The sequence below is a fragment of the Aquarana catesbeiana genome, linkage group LG04, assembly GCF_042186555.1.
Source record: "Aquarana catesbeiana isolate 2022-GZ linkage group LG04, ASM4218655v1, whole genome shotgun sequence".
NCBI lineage: Eukaryota > Metazoa > Chordata > Amphibia > Anura > Ranidae > Aquarana > Aquarana catesbeiana.
Genome location: NC_133327.1, coordinates 106,396,495 through 106,422,641, shown reverse-complemented (window position 1 = coordinate 106,422,641; position 26,147 = coordinate 106,396,495). Strand labels below are relative to the sequence as shown.

General features: G+C 43.7%; 1 protein-coding gene across 3 annotated transcripts in view; it reads right to left on the bottom strand.

Annotated features, from left to right (window-relative positions):
• Nucleotides 1–17,063, bottom strand: part of LOC141139394 (ribonuclease H1-like) — a 37,108-nt gene extending 20,045 nt beyond the window's left edge. The window contains exons 1-5 of one of the 3 annotated variants that reach the window (XM_073625424.1): nt 16,867–17,063; nt 10,239–10,428; nt 8,227–8,348; nt 6,187–6,372; nt 3,356–3,455 (exon numbers count right to left, since the gene is read on the bottom strand). In XM_073625424.1, the coding sequence (XP_073481525.1) occupies nt 3,356–3,455; nt 6,187–6,372; nt 8,227–8,348; nt 10,239–10,372 (542 nt within the window). In that variant the 5' untranslated portion in view covers nt 10,373–10,428; nt 16,867–17,063. Of the gene's footprint in view, nt 1–3,355; nt 3,456–6,186; nt 6,373–8,226; nt 8,349–10,238; nt 10,429–16,743 lie in introns of all 3 variants that reach the window. The other 2 variants (XM_073625423.1, XM_073625425.1) reach the window with 2 other exon arrangements.
• Nucleotides 17,064–26,147: the final 9,084 nt, after the last annotated feature.

The window sequence follows — 26,147 nt, the reverse complement described above, 5'->3', positions numbered from 1 at the left end:
GTTAGTAACCACCAACTGAGGCTTTGGGACACCCTTGGGGACAATCGCATTGGCGAGTCTAAAGCTTGAATCGTTTTGCTCCAAGCAGACAGGATACTGTTTTGCAACATTCTTGAATGGAACTGGGCATAGGAAACCGCTTTGAATGAAGCCACCATCTTTCCTAACAACCTCATGCAAAGGCGAATGTAGGGATCTCCTTTCGACCTGACCATCCGCACTAGCTTTTATGGAGTTGATTTTTGCCTGAGGCAAGAACGCCTTTTTTCTGGGCTGTGTCTATGATCAGACCCAAGTACTCCAGTCTTTTTAGTGGTTTTAAGGAAGATTTCTCTAGGTTGAGAATCCAACCCAGACTTTCCAGGTAACTGGCTGTAATGCGCACACTTTGCTCCAACTGAGCCACCGACTGGTCTATTAGTAACAGATCGTCTAGGTACCATAAGACCATTATGCCCTGTGCCCTTAACCTGGCTAGAGGTGGGGCCAGAACTTTTGTAAACACCCGGGGTGCTGTAGCCAGCCCGAAGAGCAAGGCTACAAACTGAAAATGCTGCTGTTCTACTTCGAACTGCAGATACCTTTGGTGAGCGGGAAATATAGGGACATGCAAATATGCATCCTTGATGTCGATAGACGCCAGAAGTTCTCCTATCCTTGTAGGATGGAAACTACTGACCTGATCGACTCCATGCGAAAGGAGTGGATCTTCAGGAACGGATTTAGATTCTTTAGATCTAGAATAGGTCTGATATCTCCATTCAGTTTTAGTACTGTAAAGAGGTTTGAATAAAACCCCAAACCTTGCTCTTCTGTGGGGATCTGTATGATCACCCCCTGAGCCAGTAATCGGTCTAATGGCCGAAACAGAGATTGCCTTTTCCCTGGATCTTTGGGAACGTTTGATCTTAGAAAACGACACGGTGGAAACTCCCGAAATTCTAGTTTGTATCCTAGAAACAGCGTGGAGATGACCCATCTGTCCTGAATTTCCTCTTGCCAGACTTCTGAGTATTGCAGAAGACCTCACCCCAATTTCGCAGGGGGGGGGGGGGGGGGGGGGGTGGTTTGCCTCTTCATAATGAGGTTTTAGAATTCTGCTTTGCAGATTTCTGGCCCTAGGTCTTTTTCTGGGCCTGACCCTGAGGCTTGCCTCTAGAGTCTGACGGTGAAAGCCGTCGCCACTGCCTAGAAGCGGATGCTCCTGGCGCAGGGAAAAGAGTCCGCTTAAATGAAGGACGTTTATACTTTCTTTTGACTGGAAAAAGAGTACTCTTCCCACTAGAAATCATTTGAATGTATTTGTCCAAATCCTCCCCAAATAGTCGATCCCCATGAAAAGGGAAACTAGTCAGAAGCCTTTTGCAAGGTGCTTCAGCTGACCAATTTTTTAACCACAGGGTCCTGCACATGTGTACTAGCACAAGCGCAAGGCGGGACGCCTGGTGAATAGAGTCTTTCATGGCGTCTATGGCCAATCATAGCGCCCTTGGTAGTTCAGCCAAATCGCAGACCTGTTGTGCAGGGACCTCCTTAAGGGCCTGTCTAAACTGGTCCTTTAGGGACTTGACAGATGCCTATTGCCGCAACTGCAGGCTGCGTAACCGCACCTGCCAAAGAAAGAGGATTTTAACAAAAATTCCAACCTTTTATCAGTTGGATCTTTAAGCATTTGTGCATTGTCTACTGGGCAAGTTAGAATATTATTCACACTGGAAATCGCAGCATCAAATGCTGGTACCTTCCATCTTTTTAATAATGCATGTACAGGAAACGCATGTAAAGGACAATGCTAATAAAGTTCAGCTTTAGTGTTGTATGTAAAAGTTATTTCCTGTACTGGTAATGCCTGCATCAACCTCACGTGCCCCCAGCGCTCCTGTGTGTCAGGCTGCAGCTGTTAGCTGTGAAGCGTCTGTCGCTTGTCCCCAGCATCTGTACTGTGTTCTCCTCATGGACTTAAGTTCTGCACACGGCGCTGTGCCTTAAGCCACGCCCCTTCCTAATTAACACGTCCCCCTCTGTATATCAAGCCATAGTCCGTGCACGGGCGGACGGCATACAGCACGCTCCTTGAGAGTGGGGAGGGGAGGGAAGGGAAGGGAAAGGGGAAGGGAAGGGAAAGGGGAAGGGAAGGGAAAGGGGAAGGGAAGGGAAAGGGGAAGGGAAGGGAAAGGGGAAGGGGAGTTTAAAAAACTTCTTGGGGAAAAATTTTTTTTACACATATAAAAGCTGCCGCCGCCACAAGCTACTGTTGTCCCTACCTTCCCCCAGGGAGAAAAATGTTCTGGATGAGGAATCCCCCATGGCTTGCCGAGACCACACACGTCTGTTTAGCTGGGACTCTGAGCTGACTGAGAGCAACGTACCAAGGTATGCATTTACTCCCTCTAGGGAAGACTTTAGGCATGACAACATTTTTACCTATGGAAGAAAATCATAGGTGGACTTTTTACAGTTCCTATGCTTTTTCCCTTACCTTTTCCTTGCTGCAGGATACTGCTGTAACAGACAGATCCAAAAACTTCTCCCATCACGGCGGGCTGCGTTAGCAAACCTTCAAGGACCGGTTCCCTATTATAGGGGTTCCACTACCTTGGACCAGTATTAGCACCCCGCCAGGAAAAACTTTAGGTAATGTAGCATGACCAAAAAGTCCTGGGTTCAGCCCTACAAAGAGAGACGTTACAGGCAAAACCTTGTGCTTCGTATATGAGGCCAAGGTGGCCGGTACCCGAGCCTCATACACGAAGCATGAGGTTTTGCCTGTAACGCCCCTCTCAAGGCCTGGTACCATCCACCTTGGCCTCAGTGGCACTTTGGATGGATCCAGTCTATGGAGGCTGTTTAAATCCAGCAGGGATCCCTCCGGTGGAGCTCTTCAGAGCACATCTTCACTCGTGACCAACACCTTAGACGCTGGCAAAAAAACTGAGGTACTCCTGGTAGGAGGAGGGGTTATATAGGGAGTGAACCTCCTGTATTGTCTATACTAGTGTCCATCACCTGAAGATGCCCTTATACCCACATAGTGATTACTATGGTGCTCTGTGCCCCATGATGTACGATAAAGAAAAAAAAAAATATTCCAAAGCTTGGAGGCTGTGGAATATATTCATCTGTTCTGAGGAAGGAGCAGCTCTCTTTTCAATTATAACCGAGCCGCCAGGCAGTGGCTACTGCTTACTCTATTGCACTGTTCCACCATACCACCTTTACCTCCCCTTTCCAACTCCCTAAACCCACACAAATTAACTTCAGCTTTAAACATAAAAAAAAACAAAACAAAAAAAAAACAAACCCTGATCACTCCATTAAACATTTATGGGTAAACAACAATTGGTAATCTACTTACAGAGGGTGGTTTGGTCCCCAGTAAACACCAATTCCAGCTCGTGATTTCAATCTCCCATTTCGTGAGCAGCAACCATCAGTGTACACCACGGTGGCATCTCCTGCAAATAAAATACACATGTAGCATTACATCTACCTTGTTATCTATCTATAGACTGACCGTCAACTGCAAGGCAAACTAGAGAGATATTGTCACTGGGTCATACAAATCAATCTGCCCTTGCAGCTGTAAAGCAGGCATCATTCCAATCCCCACATGAACCCTATGCAAACAAAGTATACACCGCTCACTCCTCATGTGTTAGTTCTTGGATCTGGCAACAGGTCATCCAGGCACTGAGCACTGCATTGTGGGATGGAGAGGACTTGTCAATGTTTGCTTCGTGTTTAGAAATTTGAATTTTATATAAGCTTGGGCAAAAGTATTAGGGCAGTGGGCATGGGTACTAAGGATTTTATTTGGATACAGTATGCTTGCTACTTTGTGAGGTCTCTTTACGCCGTGTGACTATGGCAGGTTTTCTGGAATGTCATTTTGAAATTAATTTATATACGTTTCCAGGAGACTTTTGTGCAAAAATGACTCACTCTGGGAAGATCTCATTTGTGGCATTTCACATACTGGTCAGAGCTTCCCTACCCCTGTATGGAGGAAGCCCAGTATGATAAAAAACAGTGATGGCTGGGTGTTCTGAATCAGCAAATGTTGCGTGATACCATAAAGGGGAACTTTAACCAGGATACAAATCAAGTATGACCATCTGAGTTATATTCAATCACATGCAGTGTCAGTGTTTTACTGTGAACTGCAATAGGTCTAAAAAAAACTGCAGGTAAAAATTTACAAATATACATCAGCCCTGGGCAGCTGATGCATCTACAGTCAGATAATAGTGTAAAAATGTAGCGCTGAAACAACATAATAAAAAACATGTGTTGAAATGAATATGGTTTCATAACTTATGGGCAATAACCCATCATGTTGTGAGTATAGATAACGTGAATAACAAGGTCCCACAGTGCAATAAAAAGTGAAATCCAGTATAAGTGAAGAAGTCTTCTGGTGTGCAATTCATCTACATAGAAATCTTGAGGTAGAAAGAGGTTAAAACACTCTTACCGGAACTGGTGGATTCAGATGCCAATGACACTGAATCAAACAGGCTTAGAGATCCAGATGGATGGCTGTCCCGGATCTCAAAGGACATCTCTTCTTGGCTGGAACAGCTACAGTGGTATTCACCACCCCAAAAAAAAAAAAAAAAAAAAAAAAAAACAAAAAAACCAGGCATGCCCCTGTAGAAGTCCAATTAGATGAAACGCGTCGGACAAGGCATACTATTCTCTACACTTTACTTTATCTTATGTGATCACATTTTTATTATTTGTATATTGGTTTGTTCCAATAAACCTACCTTTGTGATCTACACGATTGGAGCAATACATTCTTTTCTTTCCATACTCTTTTTATGGGACACGAGACCTGGATGCCCCCTACCGAATGTAGGACTCTTTTCGGGCGGTGAATAGCACCGTAGCTGTTCCAGCCAACGGGAGATGACCTTTGAGATCTGGCACCTCCACCTCCTTCCAGGACAGCCATCCATCTGGATCTCTAAGCCTGTTTGATTTGGCGTCATTGGCATCCAAATCCACCAGTTCTGGTAAGAGTGTTTAACCTCTTTCTACCTCAAGATTTCCATGTAGATGAATTACACACCAGAAGACTTCCTAACTTATACTGGATTTCACTTTTTATTGCACTGTGGGACTTTGTTATTCATGTTATCTATACTCACAACATGATGGGTTATTACCCATAAGTTATTGAAACACATTCATTTCAACACTTTTTTTATTATGTTTTTGTTTCAGCACTACATTTTTACACTATCCCATTTAAATATTTGTCATATTTTTGTGTAGCAGCTTTGTTTCTTTTTCACTGGGTTAACGCAGTTATATTACTGTTTCCATTTACAATCAGATAATAGCTATAGATTTTGTAGGGGTACTTTCCTTTTGAAATCCCAGGGAATGTGAAGTTACTGGTCTGTCATGTAGGGGTAGGAGAACCATGGCATAGAGTGAACGGGCATCAAATATTAAAAGGTGTATCTAAAACTCAAACATCTAATATATTAGGACCTACGAGTCCAGAGATGTGATGGCTGCATTAGAAAAAAATGTTCTCCATTTTCACCTGGTGATCCTGCCAGTAACACACTTGCTTTACTAGGTTGTCAATGCTGACTCACCATACTGTATCTATGGAAAAGCATCCTGAGAAAGGACTACAGAACCTTCGCCTCTCCTTTTCTACTTTACACAAAGGGGATGAATTCTGTAGTCCATAGGCATAGCTGGGAACAATGTAACTGATAAGAGTGCAATACAGGCAGAGAGCGTAGAAAAATGTCAACTGACAGGATCTAAGTATTTTGTTTTACATTTATCCTAAAACTTTTCAATGACATATTCAACCAACCAAAAGTAAGCAAATGAGTTAATAGTTAGGGTTTATAATCACTTTAAAGTGATCTGATCTAAAGTGAAACTCTAAATCAAAAGGTTTAAAGTTATGTCCAGTTTGTAAAGATGTGTGTCCTTGCGGAAAGATGTTCTTGGACTTCACAAATGTGTGGAAACAAAATAGTTGTAATGGGTCAGGATGTAAAGTGTAATCCGCTCAACATGAACACAGCTAGAAATAAAAACACATTTCCACCCATTTAAAACTCGTACAAACAAGGTTGGTCTGATTTTCTTTTTCATAAAAATAAAGAAAAATATATATTATTATTATTATTATTATCATTAACAACAACATACCCATTTGAGAAAATGACTGTCCAAACAATGGCGGTAAGGAACTAAACTCAATCAGTTTGGTTCTTTTAGGTGAAGGTGGGTTCTTAGTAGTACTTGAAGGTTGAAGAGGCCTTTTGGCACAGAATGAAGGCTTTACATGGCACTGCTTTTCTTTGCTTGTGGAAGGAATCTGTGTGTCACAACTACCTGGAAAAAAAATACAATTTACTATTAATTATTTAGGCAAGGCCAGCAAACAATACCTACTTCAGAACTTCAACTTTCAATAAATGATTCTTTGTATTCACTTGCAATGTGATGAGGGGGTGTGAATTTTCACAGTTCTGGCTAGTTTCCCCTGTAGAGCGGGGTCGGCAACCCGTCGATCGTAATCTACCCTTCGACCGCGGGTGGGTGACGGGTAGATCATGAACACTCCACTGCTTTGCTGATCCCCGCACCTCAGCACCAGTCTTTCCTTCCAGCCTCCTCTGCTGTGCTCATCCTTCCTCACAGCAGAAATCGGAAGGTAGCACAGCTCAGAACGGAGGGCAGGAGCTAGACCAGGTAGCTTTTAAAGTTAACCGGCAGGTGAATGGGTGCTGGCGGCCCTAGCAACCAGTCGCCAGCTTGTTAATATGGAACGTTATCTCTGGCATCTCCAGCTCCTGCCCTCTGTCCAGAGCTGTGCTGCCTCCCACTTCGGTTCTGTGTTCACCTCCATAGGTAGGAGAATGAATCCACTGTTCTATTGACATCTACACTGCTGTGTGTGTGTTGGGGTGGGATGATGTAAAAGGGGGCAGAGGACATTGCTGGTGGGGGGGGGGCAGGGTAGAGGGCACAATTGTGGGAAAGAAGGGTATGATGTAAAAGGGGAAGAGGGCATTGCTATAGGGGGGGGGGGGGGGGGGATGAGTGAGGTAAAGGGGGACAGAGGACACTGCTACTGTGAGGGTGGGCAGAAGATACTACTGTTGGGGGGGAGGCGCAGAGGACACTGCTATGGGGGGGGACAGAGGTCATCACTGTGTGCTTGGGCAGCCACCTTAGGGTGCCGGGATGGTAAAATCCGAATCCCCAGCTACTTGCAGCTGAGGCATGAGCTGAGACCCCTGATATGTCCCCAAAGCCCCCCCAACACTTAAATGACTTGTGAAAACGATGTAATACTACTGTACAATTTAACAGTAAAATGGTAAAAATATTTAAAAAAACGAAATAAAAAGTAACATAACTGACACTATTCACTGCCCCGTGCAACCCCATCCACTTTTAAGGTAGGCAAAGTTTATATTTTTACAGTGACATTTGTTTTATTATATTTTTCTAAGTTTTCCTGAAATACGTTGCAAGATGGTGCGACTATCAACATTGTCACTGCTGGTTGAGACCCCTGTAGCTTGTCAATCGGCACCTGGCCACACCTGGCCCTGCCCTCTGCCTTCTGGAGTCACAGCAGAGCTTCTGTTGCAGAAACCCTCAGTCTGTGAGCTGCAGCGTCTGGGAGGAGAGCATGTGACACAAAAAAAGGATTTTGCTCAGAATATGTAAAGGAAATTCCTTTGTTTACCTTATAAGGCTTGTGCATCACATAGTATCTGGATTTCAGACTTGTTTGGACTGTCACACAAAAACCTTTAGCTGTACTTTGATAATGTGGAAATGGCTAGGAGCACTAGTTTAATTTACCGATGACTAACTGGGACCAGTTAGGTAAAGATACAAGAGTATGTGAGATATGATTTCTTATACTGTCTCCCACCTGATCCAGGCATACAGTGCAGAACATTCAGATTTGGCCATAAGGAAACAATACCCAAAATATTAGAGATCTGGGCAACTATGGGTCAGGGCAAGTGGGTTTTAGGAATTTTATAACCATGCACGAATCCAAAACAAAATTGACAATAAGCAGATACACCTGCTTCCTCCAATCAAAAAGGTCTACAGCAGTAAGGCAAACCAACCTAACAGGGTTTTAGACTCTGAAGACGTCTTAGTGTTAAACTTACAGTACAAAGTTAAACTTTTGTGTCCTACGCTTCCTTCATAACTTACTTTCTGAACTTTTTGAGGGGGCTCCTTCAGTTTCTCCTATAAACTTCAAGGCTTCTTCCTCGGAGGCAAACTTCTTGTACCTGGCACCTGCAAAACGATCCACTTGTTCCTTGCATTCATCCCTAAGATGACAGATTGCACATGAAGTTAAAATAAGACATATTCAGTGTTCCAAAGTTTTCGGACATGACTCTAGAAACAAACATTCTGCTACTTCAAGTTCTGTTTACTTGTCTCAGATTTTGTACCAAACAGTAGGAAATGCACTAATAAGGATGTCAAAGGTTACCTGAACTAAGAACAAAGTGCAAACTTATATAACCAATGGCAACCAATTGCCAGGTTACAGAAATTAGGTAATAAAGATGGATTTTCCTCTGCTACCTAAGTTATTTTAAAGCTTTAATGAATGCCAACAGTGTGCAATATGAAGTAACGTTCCAACAAGCCTTAAGGACATTTAGCTAAGTCTTGGAGCCACACACCACTTCCGAAGGGTAAAATCAACTTTATTGTTGAGCATCCGCACAAACACAGACACTCCACACAAGACCTTCCCCTCTAATGTTTGAATAAGGCAATGATCCTGGGTGGAATGGTCTGTGTTTGTGCAAGTGCTGAACAATAAAGTTTGCTAAATAGTTTATGGGAGAAAAGGACTCTGGAGGAGCATCACCTTTGAGAAGCATTTAGGCTGGCCATAGAGGAGAACCGAACATTCTGCCCATCGAGAAAAAAAAAAAAAAAAATATATGACGCATACGATTGTGCCATCATTTTTTTTTTTTCATTTTTATAAAACCAAATCCAGCAGGTTGGCTCAGGCACTTTGGATTGCGGCATGAAAATTGCGTGTTGCAGCTGGCACACTAATGCAAAAAGTGCAATTTCTGTCTGCTGTCTTGCTTCTCAGCATCTATCAGCTTGAATCACTTCTAACAGGCCTTCCTGAAACCAAAGAGATAAATCGGTGTCAGGGGAGGAAGCTCCAGCACACAGCCTGTGATCGACAGCTTCAGCCCTGTTCCTGACTATGTGAAGGGTGTGTGTTCATTCCTTTCAATCAGCTCTCACGAAGGTCTGAAGATTGTAACTCCAGCTCTCTGCCTCCTGGTTTCTGAAAGCTCAGATCGGATTCAGCCTTTTTCCACCTTTGGGATGTGGATGGTTATGGACCCTCAGGGATCATCCAACATTTTTTAAAAATTCTGGTTAGGAGAGCTCTCTTCATCTTTCAGCGGTAACTTTACCTTGTATATATGAAATTGAATACATGTTGTAATATCCCTTTTTTATATTTGAGATACTAAATATATCTCTTTATAGTAAACCAACCTCCTGAAGAAGACCACATGGGTCGAAACGCGTTGGTGCACCATCACAACAGACCTAGGATATGTGATGTTGTAATTTTGTGTTTGCATTTCTGTAATGTGGAATGTTTTTGCTATCCCCTAACCAGAGTCTAATAATAATTTTTTAAACGCCAACAAGCCATTGACCTTCACATGTTCCCAAATAAAATACTTTTATACAATTCTCCAATTTGCCTGTATTGCTGCTTTAAAGCCCCCTGGGGGAACCTTCCCATATTACATTATTTGTTTTGGGGTGTGCAGCCTCTATACCTCACCTATATGTGTGTCTTTTCCATGCTAAATTATGGACTTTGAACAGGTGTGGAGAAGAGAAGACCGAAGATAAAACAGGCCCAACTTATGTAGGAGGATTTGTTTAATCTCCATGTATCACATGAGGCCAGTCATTCCACTGGGTACTGTATATGTACGGTTAACAACCACTTTAAAAATAGGGCATTTCTACCAGTGTTATCTCCTTGCCCTTTCATCTAAATACTGCTACTGTGGACAACAGAAATATGGTAAAATCTCCAACTCTGCCTATTCTCCCTGGCATTCATGAGCTCAGGAATGAACCGGATCACCAGATTGCAGGAAATCATGAAATTCATCTTAGTATTTTGTTATGCACACAGATTTTGCATCTCTTACCATGTGTTGTATACTCCTGGCTTTCGTCCTCTTCTCACGGCATAGAACATTCTAACCACCAATGCCTGTGCGCTTCCAATGGATGCACACAGTGAGCGAGCGAAAGGTAGGACACTGTAAGACAGCTTAAACATCTCCCATCTACTACACCTTGGAGAAGCAGCAAAATCACTAATAAACACAGTTCATCCTGAAGAGCAGAAGAAAAAGTTTAGTTAGTATTCCAATAAGGTCCAGATTAGGTGCAGATAAACTACTATTTTTTCAGCACACCATAAACCCCAGGATGCCAGTCAGGCAAGCAAAAACAAACAATAAAAATGTCATTATGTCTGAAAACTAGATCAACTAGAATATGTTTCCTTACCTGAACACTATTTTTCCTGATGTAACCCAACTGGAGGCATCTGCAGGCATCCATACCTATTAGAGCCACTCAACAATCATTTCTATGGCCATCTTAAAGTGGAAGTAAAAGCAAAACCTAAATCTAAACCTACTCCCACCCACATTCTAAGTCTAATCTATCTAGCCCTGTGAAGATTGCCATACTTACCTATTTTGCAGCCGCTCCGATCAGGTTCCAGGCTGATCTGGCAGCTTCAGTGAGTAGGAGAGGCCACCGACAACAGAAGCCCCATAGTAAGTCTGTGGGTGACGTCACTTCCAAGCCATTGTCGGCTTTCTCCTGCACACAGAAGGCGTCTCCGGAGACCAGACTGGAGCAGATTTAAAATAAGTATAGTAATCTTTTCTTTACAGGGCTAGATAGATTAGGCTTAGAATGGGGGTGGGAGTAGGTTTAGAGTTAGTTAGGTTTTGGCTTTACTTCCACTTTTTGAAGGGAGCATATGGGTTGCAACATCGGAGCATCTTTTTTAAATGCCATTTGCTTAGCCATCCCTGCCTACAACACTTTAAAACGTCTAAGCAGGTATACGAGTCATGCCAACAATAGAACAGTAACACAATGCATTTATTGAATATTCCTACTTGTTATCAATCAACTACATTGGGCTACCTTGCAAATTGGCCCGGTCTCTATTGATGGCTTCTCTCACCTACCTACTCAGACATTACATCCATATGTGTCACTGCACAAACTAAGAAGCCTTCCAGATACATCTACAATAAAGGATTTAGGGCCGAAACAACGCATCAATTAATCAACAACTAATTGATTATCAAAATAGTTGTCAACTATTTTGATAATCAATTAGTTGGTCAGCCGATTAGATGGTCTGTATACAGAATGCATTATTTGTTTACATATGTGGAAATACAGTGCAGCACACATATAGCTCAGTACACCGTCCATACATGTCAGTAAGTGCCTGAGCACTTGTAAATGAGAATTCGTGAGTGGGGGAGTCAGCCTGTCAGTGCTCAGACCATACACCGCACACTGCATCAAATTGGTCTGCATGGCTGTCATCCCAGAAGGAAGCCTCTTCTAAAGATGATGCAAAAGAAAGCTCACAAACAGTTTGCTTAAGACAAGCAGACTAAGGACATGGATTACTGGAACCATGTCCTGTGGTCTGATGAGACCAAAATAAACTTATTTGGTTCAGATGGTGTCAAGCGTGTGTGGCGGCAACCAGGTGAGGAGTACAAAGACAAGTGTGTCTTTCCTACAGCCAAGCATGGTGGTTGGAGTGTCATGGTCTGGGGCTGCATGAGTGCTGCCGGCACTGGAGAGCTACAGTTCATTGAGGGAACCATGAATGCCAACATGTACTGTGATATACTGAAGCAGAGCATGATCCCCTCCCTTCAGAGACTGGGCCGCAGAGCAGTATTCCAACATGATGAGGCCCAAACACACCTCCAAGACGACCACTTTCTTGCTAAACAAAAGCTGAGGGTAAAGGTGATAGACTGGCCAAGCATGTCTCCAGACCTAAACCCTATTGAGCATCTGTGGGGCATCCTCAAGCGGAAGGTGGAGGAGCACAAGGTCTCTAACATCCACCAGCTCCATGAGATCATCATGGAGGAATGGAAGAGGACTCCAGTGGCAACCAGTGAAGCTCTGGTGAACTCCATGCCCAAGAGGGTTAAGGCAGTGCCGGAAAATGGTGGCCACACAAAATATTGACACTTTGGGCCCAATTTGGACACTTTCACTTAGGGGTGTATACTCACTTTTGTTGTCGGCTGTTTAGACAATAATGGAAGTACCTTTTAATCCTAAAAAAAAAAACCTCTACCTGTAAGCAGACAGCTTCCCATTAGGGTTCATTGGTGGATCGGCAGCATATGTGCAGTATCACAAAGGAGCAGGACACCACTGGACCCGATGCGAGCTATGTCTGAACCAAGCTTCCCACCTATCCTAGGCTTCATGTACATGGCTGTAGAACATCTAGAGTCTGCACAATGACTCTCCTAGGACCAGCTTCATGTAGCCACCCATTGAGATAAATTAGAAGTGGCTGTATGCAGTTATGCGTTGGGGTTTGCATAAAATACTAAATGTGAAACCTGGTGTTCATGCAGGTGCATTGCGCAACCCCTGTGCATAATTGCACACAGCCACATCTTCTAAATTATCTCAATGGGCGACTGTGTGTGGCAGCAGTGGTGGAATCATTGCACAGGCTGTGCACACTGTATGGCCGAGAGCCCTACTAAAAATGCATGTATATGCATTTTCATATACTTCCATTGAAGTCTACAGATCCAAAACGAAATTTTCATGTGTGAAAAAAGTCCCTGCACCTCTTCCAAAAACACGCTGCAAGAAACTGCATAGATGTGAATGGGACACATAGGCAATCACTAGGGTTGCCACCTCATCCCTTTAAACCTGAACACATATTAATTACACAGGTTCTGTGGCTGATTAAGGTGGTAATTAAACTCACTTGGTGCTTTAGCTGCATTAAATTATCCACAGAACCTGTGTAATTCGTATGTGTTCCGGTTTAAAGGGATGAGATGGCAACCACGTTAAATTGACTGTTCTGCGTTACTGAAAAAAAGCAAAAAAATGCTCAAGTGTGAAACTAGCCTAAGGGCCCACTCACACTGGTGCATTGGAAAACATGGTGTGGTGTTTGAAGATGCATACCGTGGGGTTGATAAACTAAAACTGGAGTGAAAAATCTGGTGCAGCTCTGCATAGAAACCAATCAATCAGCTTCCAGTTTTTTTTTTGTCAAAGCTTAATGTGGTAGTAAACTCCATTTTACCACTTGTACCTACTGGTAAGTCTATAATAAAGACTAACCTGTAGGTACAGTGAATATCTCCTAAACCTGTACTGTTTAGGAGATATTCAGAGTGCATGAAGCCAGTGACATCACCAGAGCATGCACTCTGAAGGTCAGGCTTACCATGTCAGACCTTCAAAGCCCATGCCGGTGGCTCCTGTGTGCACGAGTGATGTCGTCGCGCCTCCGGCCACGAACACGGAAGGAAGAAAGACCGGGGGGAAGATGGAAGACTGAGGAGAAGATGGAAGCCCTCTCAGCGTGTTGCTGGAGGGCTTCTTTTAAGGCAAGTCTCACATAATGTACTAGTATGCAATGCATACTAGCACATTATGACATTGCCTTGCAGGGGAAGTTTTTTTTTTCTTCCTTCAACTGCGGTTTACTACTGCTTTAATTGATCAAGCTAGAAGCCAATTGGCTACCATGCACAGCTGCACCAGATTTTGCGCTCTCCAGTTTTCACAAACTGACCCGTGTTTTTAGTTCATAGCGTTAATTTAACACAACGCATAATGCATTTTCCATGCATTCCTGTGCAAATCACATACGATGTCAGTGCGGTGTGCTTTGGGCCATTCATTTGTATGGCTAAAATTGTACCCGCACAAAACCCGCATTGAATTAGATCACATGGGTATTTACACCCATGCGTTCCGATCCTGTCAATCGCACTGCGTTTTGTAAACCGTTTCAGGGCGTCGTTAACATCGACACCCACTGCAGTTCACATGAATGCCGTGTGATTTCAATGGGGTTTGGGAAACACAGGATTCTCTGTGTTTTCCACACCAAGGGTCAGTTCACACCGTAGAAACGCAGTCCAGATGCTTTTCTGCATGCGTGTTTTTGATGCATTCCAGTGCATCCCCCCCCCCCCCTCTTTTTTCTTAACCTTAAATAAGGACATGTGCCAGTGCATTTTTGATGCGTTTTACAGTACAGTCCAGTGCAGGAAAAATGCAGGATGTTCTTTTTTTTTTTTTTTTTACTGGAACTGCAAGCACTGGTGTGAACTATGCCATTGAAAACCAAATAACCTTTTTTTCATTGCGCTTTTGATGCAGGGCCCGTTCACACCACATGCAGTCCAGTGTGTTTTTTTTGCCATCAAAAACCCATGGAAAGTATGGTTTTCAATGGCATAGTTGAGATGCTGTAAAATCCATCAAGAACACACATCTTTATTTAGACCCCTTTCACACTGGGGCTTTTTTCAGGCGCTCTAGTGTTAAAAAAAAGCACCTGAAAGAAGCCTCATCTGCAATCCCAAGTGCTTTCACACTGAGGCGTTGTGCTGGTAGGGAGTCAAAAAAAGTCCGGCAGGCAGCTTCTTTGCAGCGCTTTAGGAGCGGTGAATACACCGCTCCTAAAGCGCCCCTTCCCACTGAAATCAATGGGAAGCGCCTGCAAAGCGCTTTGGCAGCTGAGCTTTGTGGGCGCTTTTAACCCTTTATTCGGCCACTAGCGGGGATTAAAGTGGCGCTTTACCAGCATTTTTCAGGCGCTGGCAGTGTGAAAGGGATCTTAGACCCCTTTCACACTGGGGCGTTTTTCCAGGCGATTTAGCGTTAAAAAAAAAGCCTCATCTGCAATCCCAATGTAAAAGCCTGAGTGCTTTAAGAGCCCTTTCACACTGCCAGAACCCGAAAAACGCTGGTAAAGCACCGCTTAAACTAGCGGTGCTTTACCAGCGTTTTCGAGCGCTAGCTGGGCGCTTTAAACTCTCGCTAGTGGCCGAATAAAGGTTTAAAAGCGCCCACAAAGCGCAACTACTGATTTCAATGAGAAGGGGCACTTTAGGAGCTGTGTATTCACCGCTCCTAAAGCGCTGCAAAGAAGCTGCTTGCAGGACTTTTTTTGACACCCTGCCAGCACAGCACTTCAGACCCCTTCCACACTGAGGGCGTTTTGTAGGCACTATAGCGTAGAGCTGCACAATTCTGGCTAAAATGAGAATCACGATTTTTTTGCTTAGAGGATAGATCACAATTCTCGCGGCATAACATCATCTTTCACATTAAAACTAAAAAAATTGGGCTAACTTTACTGTTTCGTGTTTTTTTTTTTTTTTTATTCATTGAAGTGTATTTTTTCCCAAAAAATTGCATTTGAAGGACCGCTGGGCAAATGCAGTGTGACATAAAATATTGCAGCCATTGCCATCCCTAGGGTCTCTGCTAAAATATATATAATGTTTGTGGGTTCCAAGTAATTTTCTAGCAAAAAATATTGATTTTAACTTAAGATAGAAGTGTCAGAAAAAGATTTAGACTTTAAGTGGTTAAACTTCCTGAATTTACACTTTGTTGAAAACTTGGCATATTGCCCAGATTATTTATTTACACAGCAGTGGCAGAATGCCCTGGATGCTTTCTTTTGACAGCTGAGTAAGCAGATAATCTCTCCACTTGTTTATATGAAAGAATGGACAACCTCTACAGGAGAGATCGTCAGGGGAGGTGAATCGAGATCGCGATTTTTTTAACGATTAATTGTGCAGCTCTACTATAGCGTTAAAAATAGTGCCTGCAAAACACCCTAAAACAGCTGCTCCATGCACTCCAGTGTGAAAGCCCGAGGGCTTTCATACTGGAGAGGTGCGCTGGCAGGGTGTCAGAAAAGTCCTGCCAGCAGCTTCTTTGGAGCAGTGAAGGAGCGGTGAACTCACCGCTCCTACCCACTGAAATCAATGGGGCAGCGCTGCGATACCGCCGGCAAAACGGTGCACCAGCGGCATTTTGCGGGTGGATTTAACCCTTTTTCGGCCGCTAGCAGGGGGGGTTAAAACCTCCCTGCTAGCGGCTGAATAGCGACACTAAAACGCTAAAGCGCCTGAAAAACGCCCCAGTGTGAAAGGGGTCTTAAAGTTAAGAAAAAAAAAAAAAAGGGGGGGGAGGAAACACACTGGACTGAATCAAAAATGCACTGGAATGCACCAACACGTATGCAAAAAAAGCATCTGGAACGCATCCGGACTGCGTCTCTATAGTGTAAACTGGCCCTCAAAAAAAATAAATAACTATTTGAAGTATACAAAACATACATTTCATTTCCCACAATGTGGTGCAGTGCTCAGCATTGTGATTTGGGTCGGTGCGCTGAGATAAAATGCAGCGTCTGCATTTTAGGGTAGCACTAGGCTGTGTGAATGGGACACATAGGAAACAATTATCTGTGTCCCTGCAGTGACACACATTTTACAATGTGGTGATACAACTATCACTGCATATATAGTGTGAATTGGCCCTCAATGGAAACGTGTACTGAGGAAAAACCTGGTCTACCCCAGTGCCATCATGACAGCCAGGCAGTACACACATCATAATATCCTCCTAGGAATGGTGACATTGGATACATGTGATGAGACGGTTGAATGACATACAAATCTCATCCATACATGCACACACCTCGTCCTATCCCCCTCTCTCTTCTCTATGGTACCTGTATCCGGGTGCACAATAATGCTTCAACTCCATAACGTAAGGCAAGTTTAGTCCCCGCCCCTAAGCTCCTTATTGGACACCCCGGACTTTTTAGGTCAGCTGACCCCGGACGAGGTAAACCTCAATAAATGCACGGCGAGCATGCTGAGCAAAGCCCGCCCCCTAGGCTTCTCATTGGACAATCCGGACAATGACAATCACGATGAGTACGGGGCGCGGGGAGGGTCACGTGTGTCTGGGAGAGGAGCTGGGGATTCTTAGTGAACGATTTCAGCTCAGTCACGGTGCCATGAGGTGTATGACTCCATTCTAGTGCCCATTACAAAATACAGTACACAACGTTTATGTACACCTCCTAACTACTGATCAGGGGAAGGAGGGACACAGGAATGACCTGCAGAGAAAAATGGCCATGGCTGAAATATGAGAAGGCGGTTTAACCACTTCTATAGGTGTTCTGTCAGATTTGGCGACCTGTCAGAATTTGTAACGGAAGTGACGTTCTGTCGCCGCCATTTTTCTACACCCTGCTCTCCTCCACCGTAAGGATACACTGAGAAGGGGCAAGCGGACATCTTGTTGCACCCACCGTTGTTTTGCATTGTACACTTGTTTTTTAACAGTAAACTGAGTTTATATAGTGAAATACAGTACTTAGGACTCCGTCTGAATGTTTACATGTTGAATTTTAAAAGCAGCGGGCAAGGGGACATCTTGTTACACCCACTGGAGTTTTGCATTTCACACTTATTTTTAACAGTAAACGCATAGCTCCCAACTGTCCCTGATTTGGAGCAAAGACCCTCTGTCCCTCTCTCTTCCTCATTTGTCCCTTGTTTTGGTCTGATCTATATAATTGTATATAAAAAGCACTTTTTATCTTTCAAGTGCCAGTGCTAAACCTTTTATCAAATTTCTAAATTGCTGCATTTGTAAATGTTAAAAGCCAATATAAAGGAATAATAGTGGTAAAAAAAAAAGCCCTTGTGGATTTGATTAACTTTTTTTTGGTTAATTCTCCTTTAAAGGGGTGTGGCAGGTGGCTTGTCATATGCCTTCATACGGTTTGCTAGTAGGTGTCCCTCATTGCCATCTCAAAATATTGGGAGGTATGGTAAACGGACCATATAAGGTGAAATAGAGTATTTTGAAATCCGATGGAGTGTTTACATGTTGAATTTTAAAAGCAGCGGCAAACCTGCTGATGACTGCGGGCTCCTGGACAACCCGCGAGCTAGGGTTGCCACATCATCCCTTTTATCCAGGACACACTTTAATTACACAGGTTCTGTGGCTGATTAAGGTGGTAATTAAACTCACTTGGTGCCTTATCTGCATTAAAGTGGAGTTCCACCCACTTTTACAACTCTTCAGCATCCTTCACTAAACTGTGCACTGTAAACGAATTGGATATTTTTTTATTTTTCTTCTCAGAACTTACTGTTTATCTGCTGTATTCATTTTTCACTTCCTCCTCCCTGGCCGCGGCCCATCGCATCATTTCCTGTTTGCAATGCCTTCTGGGAAGGGGCAGCAACTTCCTCTGACACTGCCGTTGCTATGGAAACCTGATCTGAAACCTATTACACTGCTTGTGCTGCACTGAGCATGTGCAAGATCTGCAAGGATGAGATCCAGGAAGAAATACAGTCTGGCTTCAGATGCCCAGACTTAAAGTGGTCTTCCGGCCGAAATTATACTTTTTAAATAAAAATACCCCTATAATACACAAGCTTAATGTATTCTAGTAAAGTTAGTCTGTAAACTAAGGTCTGTTTTGTTAGTTTATAGCAGTAGTTTGTTATTTTATAAACTTAAAGCAGGCCGTGGCCATCTTAAGTGTGGGCATCTGAAGCCAGACTGTATTTCTTCCTGGATCTCTGGCAGATCTTGCACATGCTCAGTGCAGCACAAGCAGTGTAATAGGTTTCAAGTCAGGTTTCCATAGCAACGGCAGTTTCATAGGAAGTTGCCGCCCCTTCCCAGAAGGCATTGCAAACAGGAAATGATGCGATGGGCCGCTGCCAGGGAGGAGGAAGTGAAAAATGAATACAGCAGATATACAGTAGGTGTTGAGAAAAAAAAAAAAATATATCCAATTCGTTTACAGTGCACAGTTTAGTGAGGGATGCTGAAGAGTTGTAAAAGTGGGTGGAACTCCACTTTAAGATGGCCACGGCCTGCTGTAAGTTTATTAAATAACAAACTACTGCTATAAACTAACAAAACAGACCTTAGTTTACAGACTAACTTTACTAGAATACATTAAGCTTGTGTATTATAGGGGTATTTTTATTTAAAAAGTATAATTTTGGCCTGAACACCACTTTAAATCAGCCTCAGAACCTGTGGAATTTATAGGTGTCCTGGATTAAAGGGATGATGTGGCAACCCTACCGCGAGCGCCAGGTGATATCCCAGCTGCGCCTGTCACTCAGCAACAGACAGAGCAGCCCAAGCCATGGATTGCGCATAGCGTATAGTGGAATTTCCATGACAGTTAAATGGCGAGCCAGGTAGGAGCAAACGGAACCTCCTTCACATCGGATGGAAATTCCACTATATGCTATGCGCAATCCATGTCTCCTGTGCTACTAAGCGCCCTTTCAGCCTTTTGGTATAATGCATCTCATTAAACCCGTGTCTCCCGCATTTCCCCAAGTAAACAGACATAGTCACCATCCTCACATTCTTAGCTCCATCACTCGACTGCCTGCCCTCACAAGCACAGGTACCTTTTATTTATCGCCGACAAACAGGAAGTCATGGCCCCAACAGCCTGTCACTTTCTCCATGCAAAATGACCACACAGGAAATGACCACACTAAAGGGGAGGGCATCCACAGGAGTGGGAGGGAGAAGTGCACATGTCTCATCCACTTGAGGCATGTACACTGCCCTCCGCCCAGCCACATGCATGCACATCCACCATCTTGGTCAGCATGGAGCCCACTCAATACTGCTCAGAGTAACCAGTATCTAGTAAGATCATTCTACTTGTTCTTACTGGCTTGGAAAGATCTGTGGGGACATTGCTTCTGCTGTTGTCAATATAGGGTACGAGCATACTGACAAGGCAGATATCAATGTCCTCTTATAAAAGCAGATATGTATCCAAAATGGGATAGCGTAGCCACAACAGAGATATAATATGTTTCTCTCGTTATGCGGACTTCGCTTCTCGAATGTGCATAGACATTTAAAGGCAAGAAGTCCAGCGCATTGCACTTGATACTTACAAACCAGCAAACGCCCACACACACAGAGAACACGTCTCCAAGCCCATGAGAAGGTTTTCATACTGACGGTTTCACCGCTGGTCCCAATTCAACCCAAGTGCGCTCTGCTAGAGCGCTCCTTGGTTGAATCAGACACAGGGAGACAGATGACAATCTATAAAACACACATCCTAGAATAAAATGTCCACATGAGTCCATATAATAAAATTTCCACAACAGGAGTGACTGTATGTGGACAATTTTTAATCATCAGTTTTTTTATATTACCAGCCCTATATGGACATTTACCAGTGGTCACGTATACTTTTTGAACAATTAATTTAGGTAGGTACAGTGACTATCTAGTGAAGTATACGTAGGTGTGCCATTATTTATTTCTCTTCTTGCAACTGGTGTTCTGGGTACTTTTTTTTGATTTATGTGACCCTCCCTGTGTATCCGGTATGTCTCTGTGTAGGGGTGCTGCAGCAGCAAATGCATAGTTTAAGCCTTCATTGGCTGTTACAGGTCCAAGCCATTAGGCTGGTTCACTGTGCCACTGTCAAACCTTTATCTGCAGCATCTCTCTGAGGACATTGTGAAGGTGGCCCTCATACTCAGCCCCCTATGCAATATTCCATGTTATGACTGCTCCATTGTATGTATGCGTAGACTGTATGTATGTGTGGGCTATATGTATGTGAGTTTCCCGTATGTAGTGTTATTTTTCCTAGTAAGATTGGGAGGGGGGGGGGGGTCAGCAGCGCCGGCGCGGATCGTTACCTCCCCGAAATGAGTTTGCCGCCTCCCGGAAATTTGTTTTTGCAGGTTGGGGTGTCTGCACAGGTTTGCTAATGTGACAGAACACCGCTGCTTTTCTAATTCGACATGTAAACAGTCAGACGGATTTCTAAATCCTGTATTTCACCATATAAGCTCCGTTTACTGTTAAAAATAAGTGTGAAATTTATGACTCCGGTGGGTGCCCACATGCCCCCTTCTCACTGTATCCTTACGGTGGAGGAGTGCGGGTGTAACAAGATGGCGGCAACGAAACGTCACTTCCGTTACAAATTCTGACAGGTCACTGAATCTGCCGGAACACGGGCATCTCCACCCCCTTCTGTCCAGGCCAATTTTCAGTGCTCTCCCACTTTGAATAATCTTTATTTTGGTTTTCAGAAGGAAAGGAAAAAAAACATACAATAAGTAATAAAAAGAGAAAAGCGCCCAGAAGGGCAACAGACCACGAATCACACACTTTCAAAGTAAGTATCAAGCTCTCGCTGGTACATGCTAATCTGTGAACATCATGTAACTCTGTGTTTGTACCCCAGTAACACTAGGGGTAGTGCTTCTGAGCTAATGCTCCAACAAGAGCCAAACACCAATATAGGACATCACAAATGGAATGTGACATGGGACAGAAATAAGAATGGATGTAGGGAGTGGGGGAGGGGGGTAAAGGGTAGAAAAAAAGGGGGAGGGGCAGTAGGGGAATAGGCTATACCACCTATCAACCTTTAACCACTTCCACCCCGGAAGGATTTACCCCCTAATGACCAGGCCATTTTTTGCAATACGGCACTGCGTTAATTTAACTGACAATTGCGCGGTCATGCAACGTTGTACCCAAACAAAATTGATGTCCCTTTTTTCGCACAAATAGAGCTTTCTTTTGTTGGTATTTGATCACCTCTGCGGTTTTTATTTTTTGTGCTATAAACAAAAAAAGACTGACAATTTAAAAAAAACAATATTTTTTACTTTCTGCTATAATACATATCCCAAAAAAAATAAATAAAAAAATGTATTCATCAGTTTAGGCCAATATGTATTCTTCTACATATTTTTGGTACAAAAAAAAAACCAATAAGCGTATATTGATTGGTTTGCGCAAAAGTTATAGCGTCTACAAAATAGGGGATAGATTTATGGCATTTTTATTTATTTTTTTCTTTTACTAGTAATGGCGGCGATCAGCGATTTGTAGCGGGACTGTGACATTGCGACGGACAAATCGGACACCTGACATTTTTCATGCATTTTGGGAACCAGTGACATTAATACAGTGATCAGTGCTAAAAATAATATATGCACTGTTATTGTACTAATGACACTGACAGGGAAGGGGTTAACATCAGGGGCGATGTTAAATGTGTTCCTTGTTTGTGATTACTAACTGTATGGGGGTCTGTGCGACTGGAGAAACACATATCCGTCTTCATGCTTAGCAGGAAGATAGATCTCAGTGTCATCCCCTGACAGAATGGAGATCTGCCTTGTTTACTTCCGCAGATCCCCATTCTGTCTCTGCGAGGAACAATCGCAGGCAGCCGGGGACATCGAGCCCGCTGGACCTGCCGATTGGCTCTCCCGCTGGCCAATCAGAGCACGTGCCCACAAATGCTAATGCACGAATCGCCGTACCTGTACGGCGATTTGCACAGCCGAGCCACCTTGCTGCAGTACATCTGCGGCGGGTGGTCAGCAAGTAGTTAATTAGAACAAAAACAGTCAGCATGATAACCAGGATCAGAAATGTGAGGTAGCAAAGGTGTTCTGGGGGTCTTTAGCCAATCCATCTGAATCCCAGTTACACAATCCAGGTAGCTCAAACACTAAAAAACTTCTCATGTCTTTCCCTACACGTTGCCACCCACTCTTCCGCTGCCATAATGTTATTAACCAGACGGATCCTGTCAGCCTGTCCAGGAATATGGGCTGACTTCCAATGGATGGGGATCAGACACCTGGCTGCGTTTAGAAGGTCGGGCAAAACCAATTTACAGTAATTACTCAGAGGGATGGATGGCACGTGGAGCAAAAACCCCAAGGGAGAGTCACTTGTTTCGATATCCAGTTATTGTTTCGATAACCCTGCAACCCCTCCAACAGCCATCCAGGGTTACAGGATAAATCCTGGCCAAGGTGGCATGGACTTTACCACCGAGTTAATAGCTTAAACTCATTTTCCTGCATCTTTGTGTCCAGAGAACTCTTGTGGTAAGACTACATGGGCGATCCAGCACTCTCACACTTTGAATGACTTTTGCGCAGTCATGCAACGCTGTACCCTAATTAAATTTTTATCATTTTTTTGAGACAGGTAGAGCTTTCTTTTGGTGGTATTTAATCGCCACTTGGCTTTTTATTCTTTGTTAAAAAAAAAGTTTTTCTTAGTTTCGATTATAAAATTTTGTAAAAAAGTTATTTTTTTCCTTAAAGGGGTTGTAAACGCTCATGATTTTTCACCTTAATGCATTCTATGCATTAAGGTGAAAAACCTTTCTTAGTGCTGCAGCCCCCAGCCCCCTATTTTACTTACCTGCACGCTGTCATCCTCTGTCCGGGAAAGAGCACACCATCTGTAGCTGGTGTCTTATGTCCTGATTGGATAGATTGGCAGCAGCGCAGCCATTGGCTTCCTCTGCTGTCAATTAAATCCAATGACGCGGCACTGGGGGGCGGGGCCGAGTTCTGCATTCTGTGTGAATGGACACAGATGCGGCACTCGGGAGCATGCCTGCATAAGTGCCCACCAAGGAGAGTGCTTCTCCAACGTGGACACTCGATGCGGGGAGGAGCCACCAGTGGCACTGTGGGACCCCAGAAGAGGAGGTTCTGGGCCACTCTGTACAAAATGAACTGCACAGTGGAGGTAAGTATGACATGTTTGTTAATTTAAAAAAATTAGGGTTTACAACCCCTTTAACTAATAAGCTGCACTTATGAGACAGCACTGGTAGGCTGCCCTGGTGGACATTTATGAGGTGGCACTGATTGGTGGCACTGATGGGCATTGAAAGGCAGCACTGACTGGGCACTTATTGGCATCACTGCTGGGCACTGTTGGGGCTGCACTGATCATCAGGGCACTGATGATCTGTGCAGGTCTCCCCTGTGAGAAAATGCTGCTGATCGGCTCTCCTCTCAAGCTATCAGTATGAGGAGAGGTAAGCCGATAACAGGCATTTCCTTGTTTACATGTGATCACCTGTGATTGGAGCTGATCACATGGGTAAAGAGCCTTGTTATCGGCTCTTTACCAAGATCGGGGATGCGCCATATCCCAGAGACACTGGGCGCCCGTGGAGTGGGACGACGCCATGTGACATCCCAGAACGAGAGAGCCACCCTACCGCCGTCATTTGTCTATACAGCAGGCAGGAGGTGGTTTTAACAGCTGAAGGTTTTTGTTTTGTTTTTTGCCTTAATGTATTCTCTGCCCCCCCTTCCCAGTAATTACCTGAGCCCAATCTTGGTGCAGGGCTGTGCATTAGAGCAGTGGCTCTCTCTCCTTCCTCACTGGACTCGGTGAGAGCAGTAGGAGTCATTGTCTCCTGCTGCTGTCAATCAAATGCAAAACCATTGCACAGGACAGGTAACTATAACATGTTATTAAAAAACTGATCCTTTGCAATCACTAAAAAGCGGTATTAAACCCCAAAACAAAAATTTATGAAAGTGGTTGTAAACCTTTAGATACTAAATGTGAACAAAGCATATCCTTCTATAGAGTGTACTTGTCTCAATCTAGAGCACTAAGTGTCATTTCTGTCTGCTGCTTCATTCCTCTGCTTTCAGCATGAATCAATTTTGATGAGTTTTCCTGACACCAAGAGAAAAATGGTGACGGGGAGGGTACAGCCTGTGATTGACAGCCTCAGCTCTGATTCTGTGTGGAGGGGGTGTGTCCCTTCCCTCCAATCAGCTCCCAGAGGTCTCACTGATGTAATTTCAGCTCCCCCAGTCACTTCACTGGATATATGTGAGGGTTTACAATCACTTTAAATTGCAGCAATATGGATCGTTAGCCCCACTGCAGGCAGACTATGAAAGTCTAGAGCAGGCTGCAGCTGGATGGGGCTGAACACTACTAAATGGTACCACTATTTAGGGTCCTGTGCTTTCAGGGACGAAGGTCCAGAACGCCGGGCGGGGCGAACTGCAACTGGATGGCCCATTGTGCAAGGAACCTAAAGTGAAGTTCAGCCAAAAACATGTTTGCCCATAGTACTCTTCTAATGTGTTTTTAATTGCTAGCAGGTAGGATTTTTTTTCTGGCAGTGGAGACTCTATGGAGGTGATTCAATAAGGCATTTGTGATATATTTCTTGCATTGTGGGTGTACATTATTTGGAAGACCTGCACCAAACCTATGAAAACTGAATTACATTTTTTTTCATTCTTTGTACAAACATGCAAAAAAGCCATGTCGCTTTTTGCAACACTTTAATGGCATATACACACAGGCAATTTGGTCAGTGTAGCATACCAGGCTTTATTGGGTGCCCAGGAGGCAAAGATGCAGTGTACAGCCCACTGACAGCAGCCTGTCAAAATCAATGACAGGCTGAAATACTCATCGGCTGTACACTGTTTCGAGCAGTACTCACATTTAGGACAATATTCAAGGATGTATGTCCTAAAGGCGGGAATTACATGTTCAGGGCATATGACCCTAAACATGAGTACTGCTTGGAGCAATGTAGAGCCCCTGTGTATTTTAGCCTGTCATTCAGGCTGCAGGCTGTACCACTGCCTCCCAGGGTCCATTATCTGCAATATTGGCCAGTATCAGCTTTCCTATTTATTAAAGTGTTTGAAATATACCACCTAGTCATTTGATTATTTATACTAGCGGCTCCTTACCACACAACCATACAGTCCTGTCAATCTTGGCATGTTAAGACTATACACTGAAATATTTACACTGGGCACTTCTCACCACATAAACATAGAGTGACCATCGGATGAAAAACATTTCCATTGGTATCAGAAGCTGGGCAGTCTCAGACCAAAAACAGTTCTCTCAAACCACATGGGTTCATTTCAAACACAAAAACAATCTAGGAGAAATAACTATAGGCCACCACTTATCCAGCACTACCACACATCTACTAGATCATGGTTGACAGGAGAAATTCAAGCAATATTAAACCCAAGAACAAAACTCTAATATATAGCAGCTTACCAATCTTTATATGCGGTAGCTGCATTCATTTTCTTTTTTTTTTTTTTGAC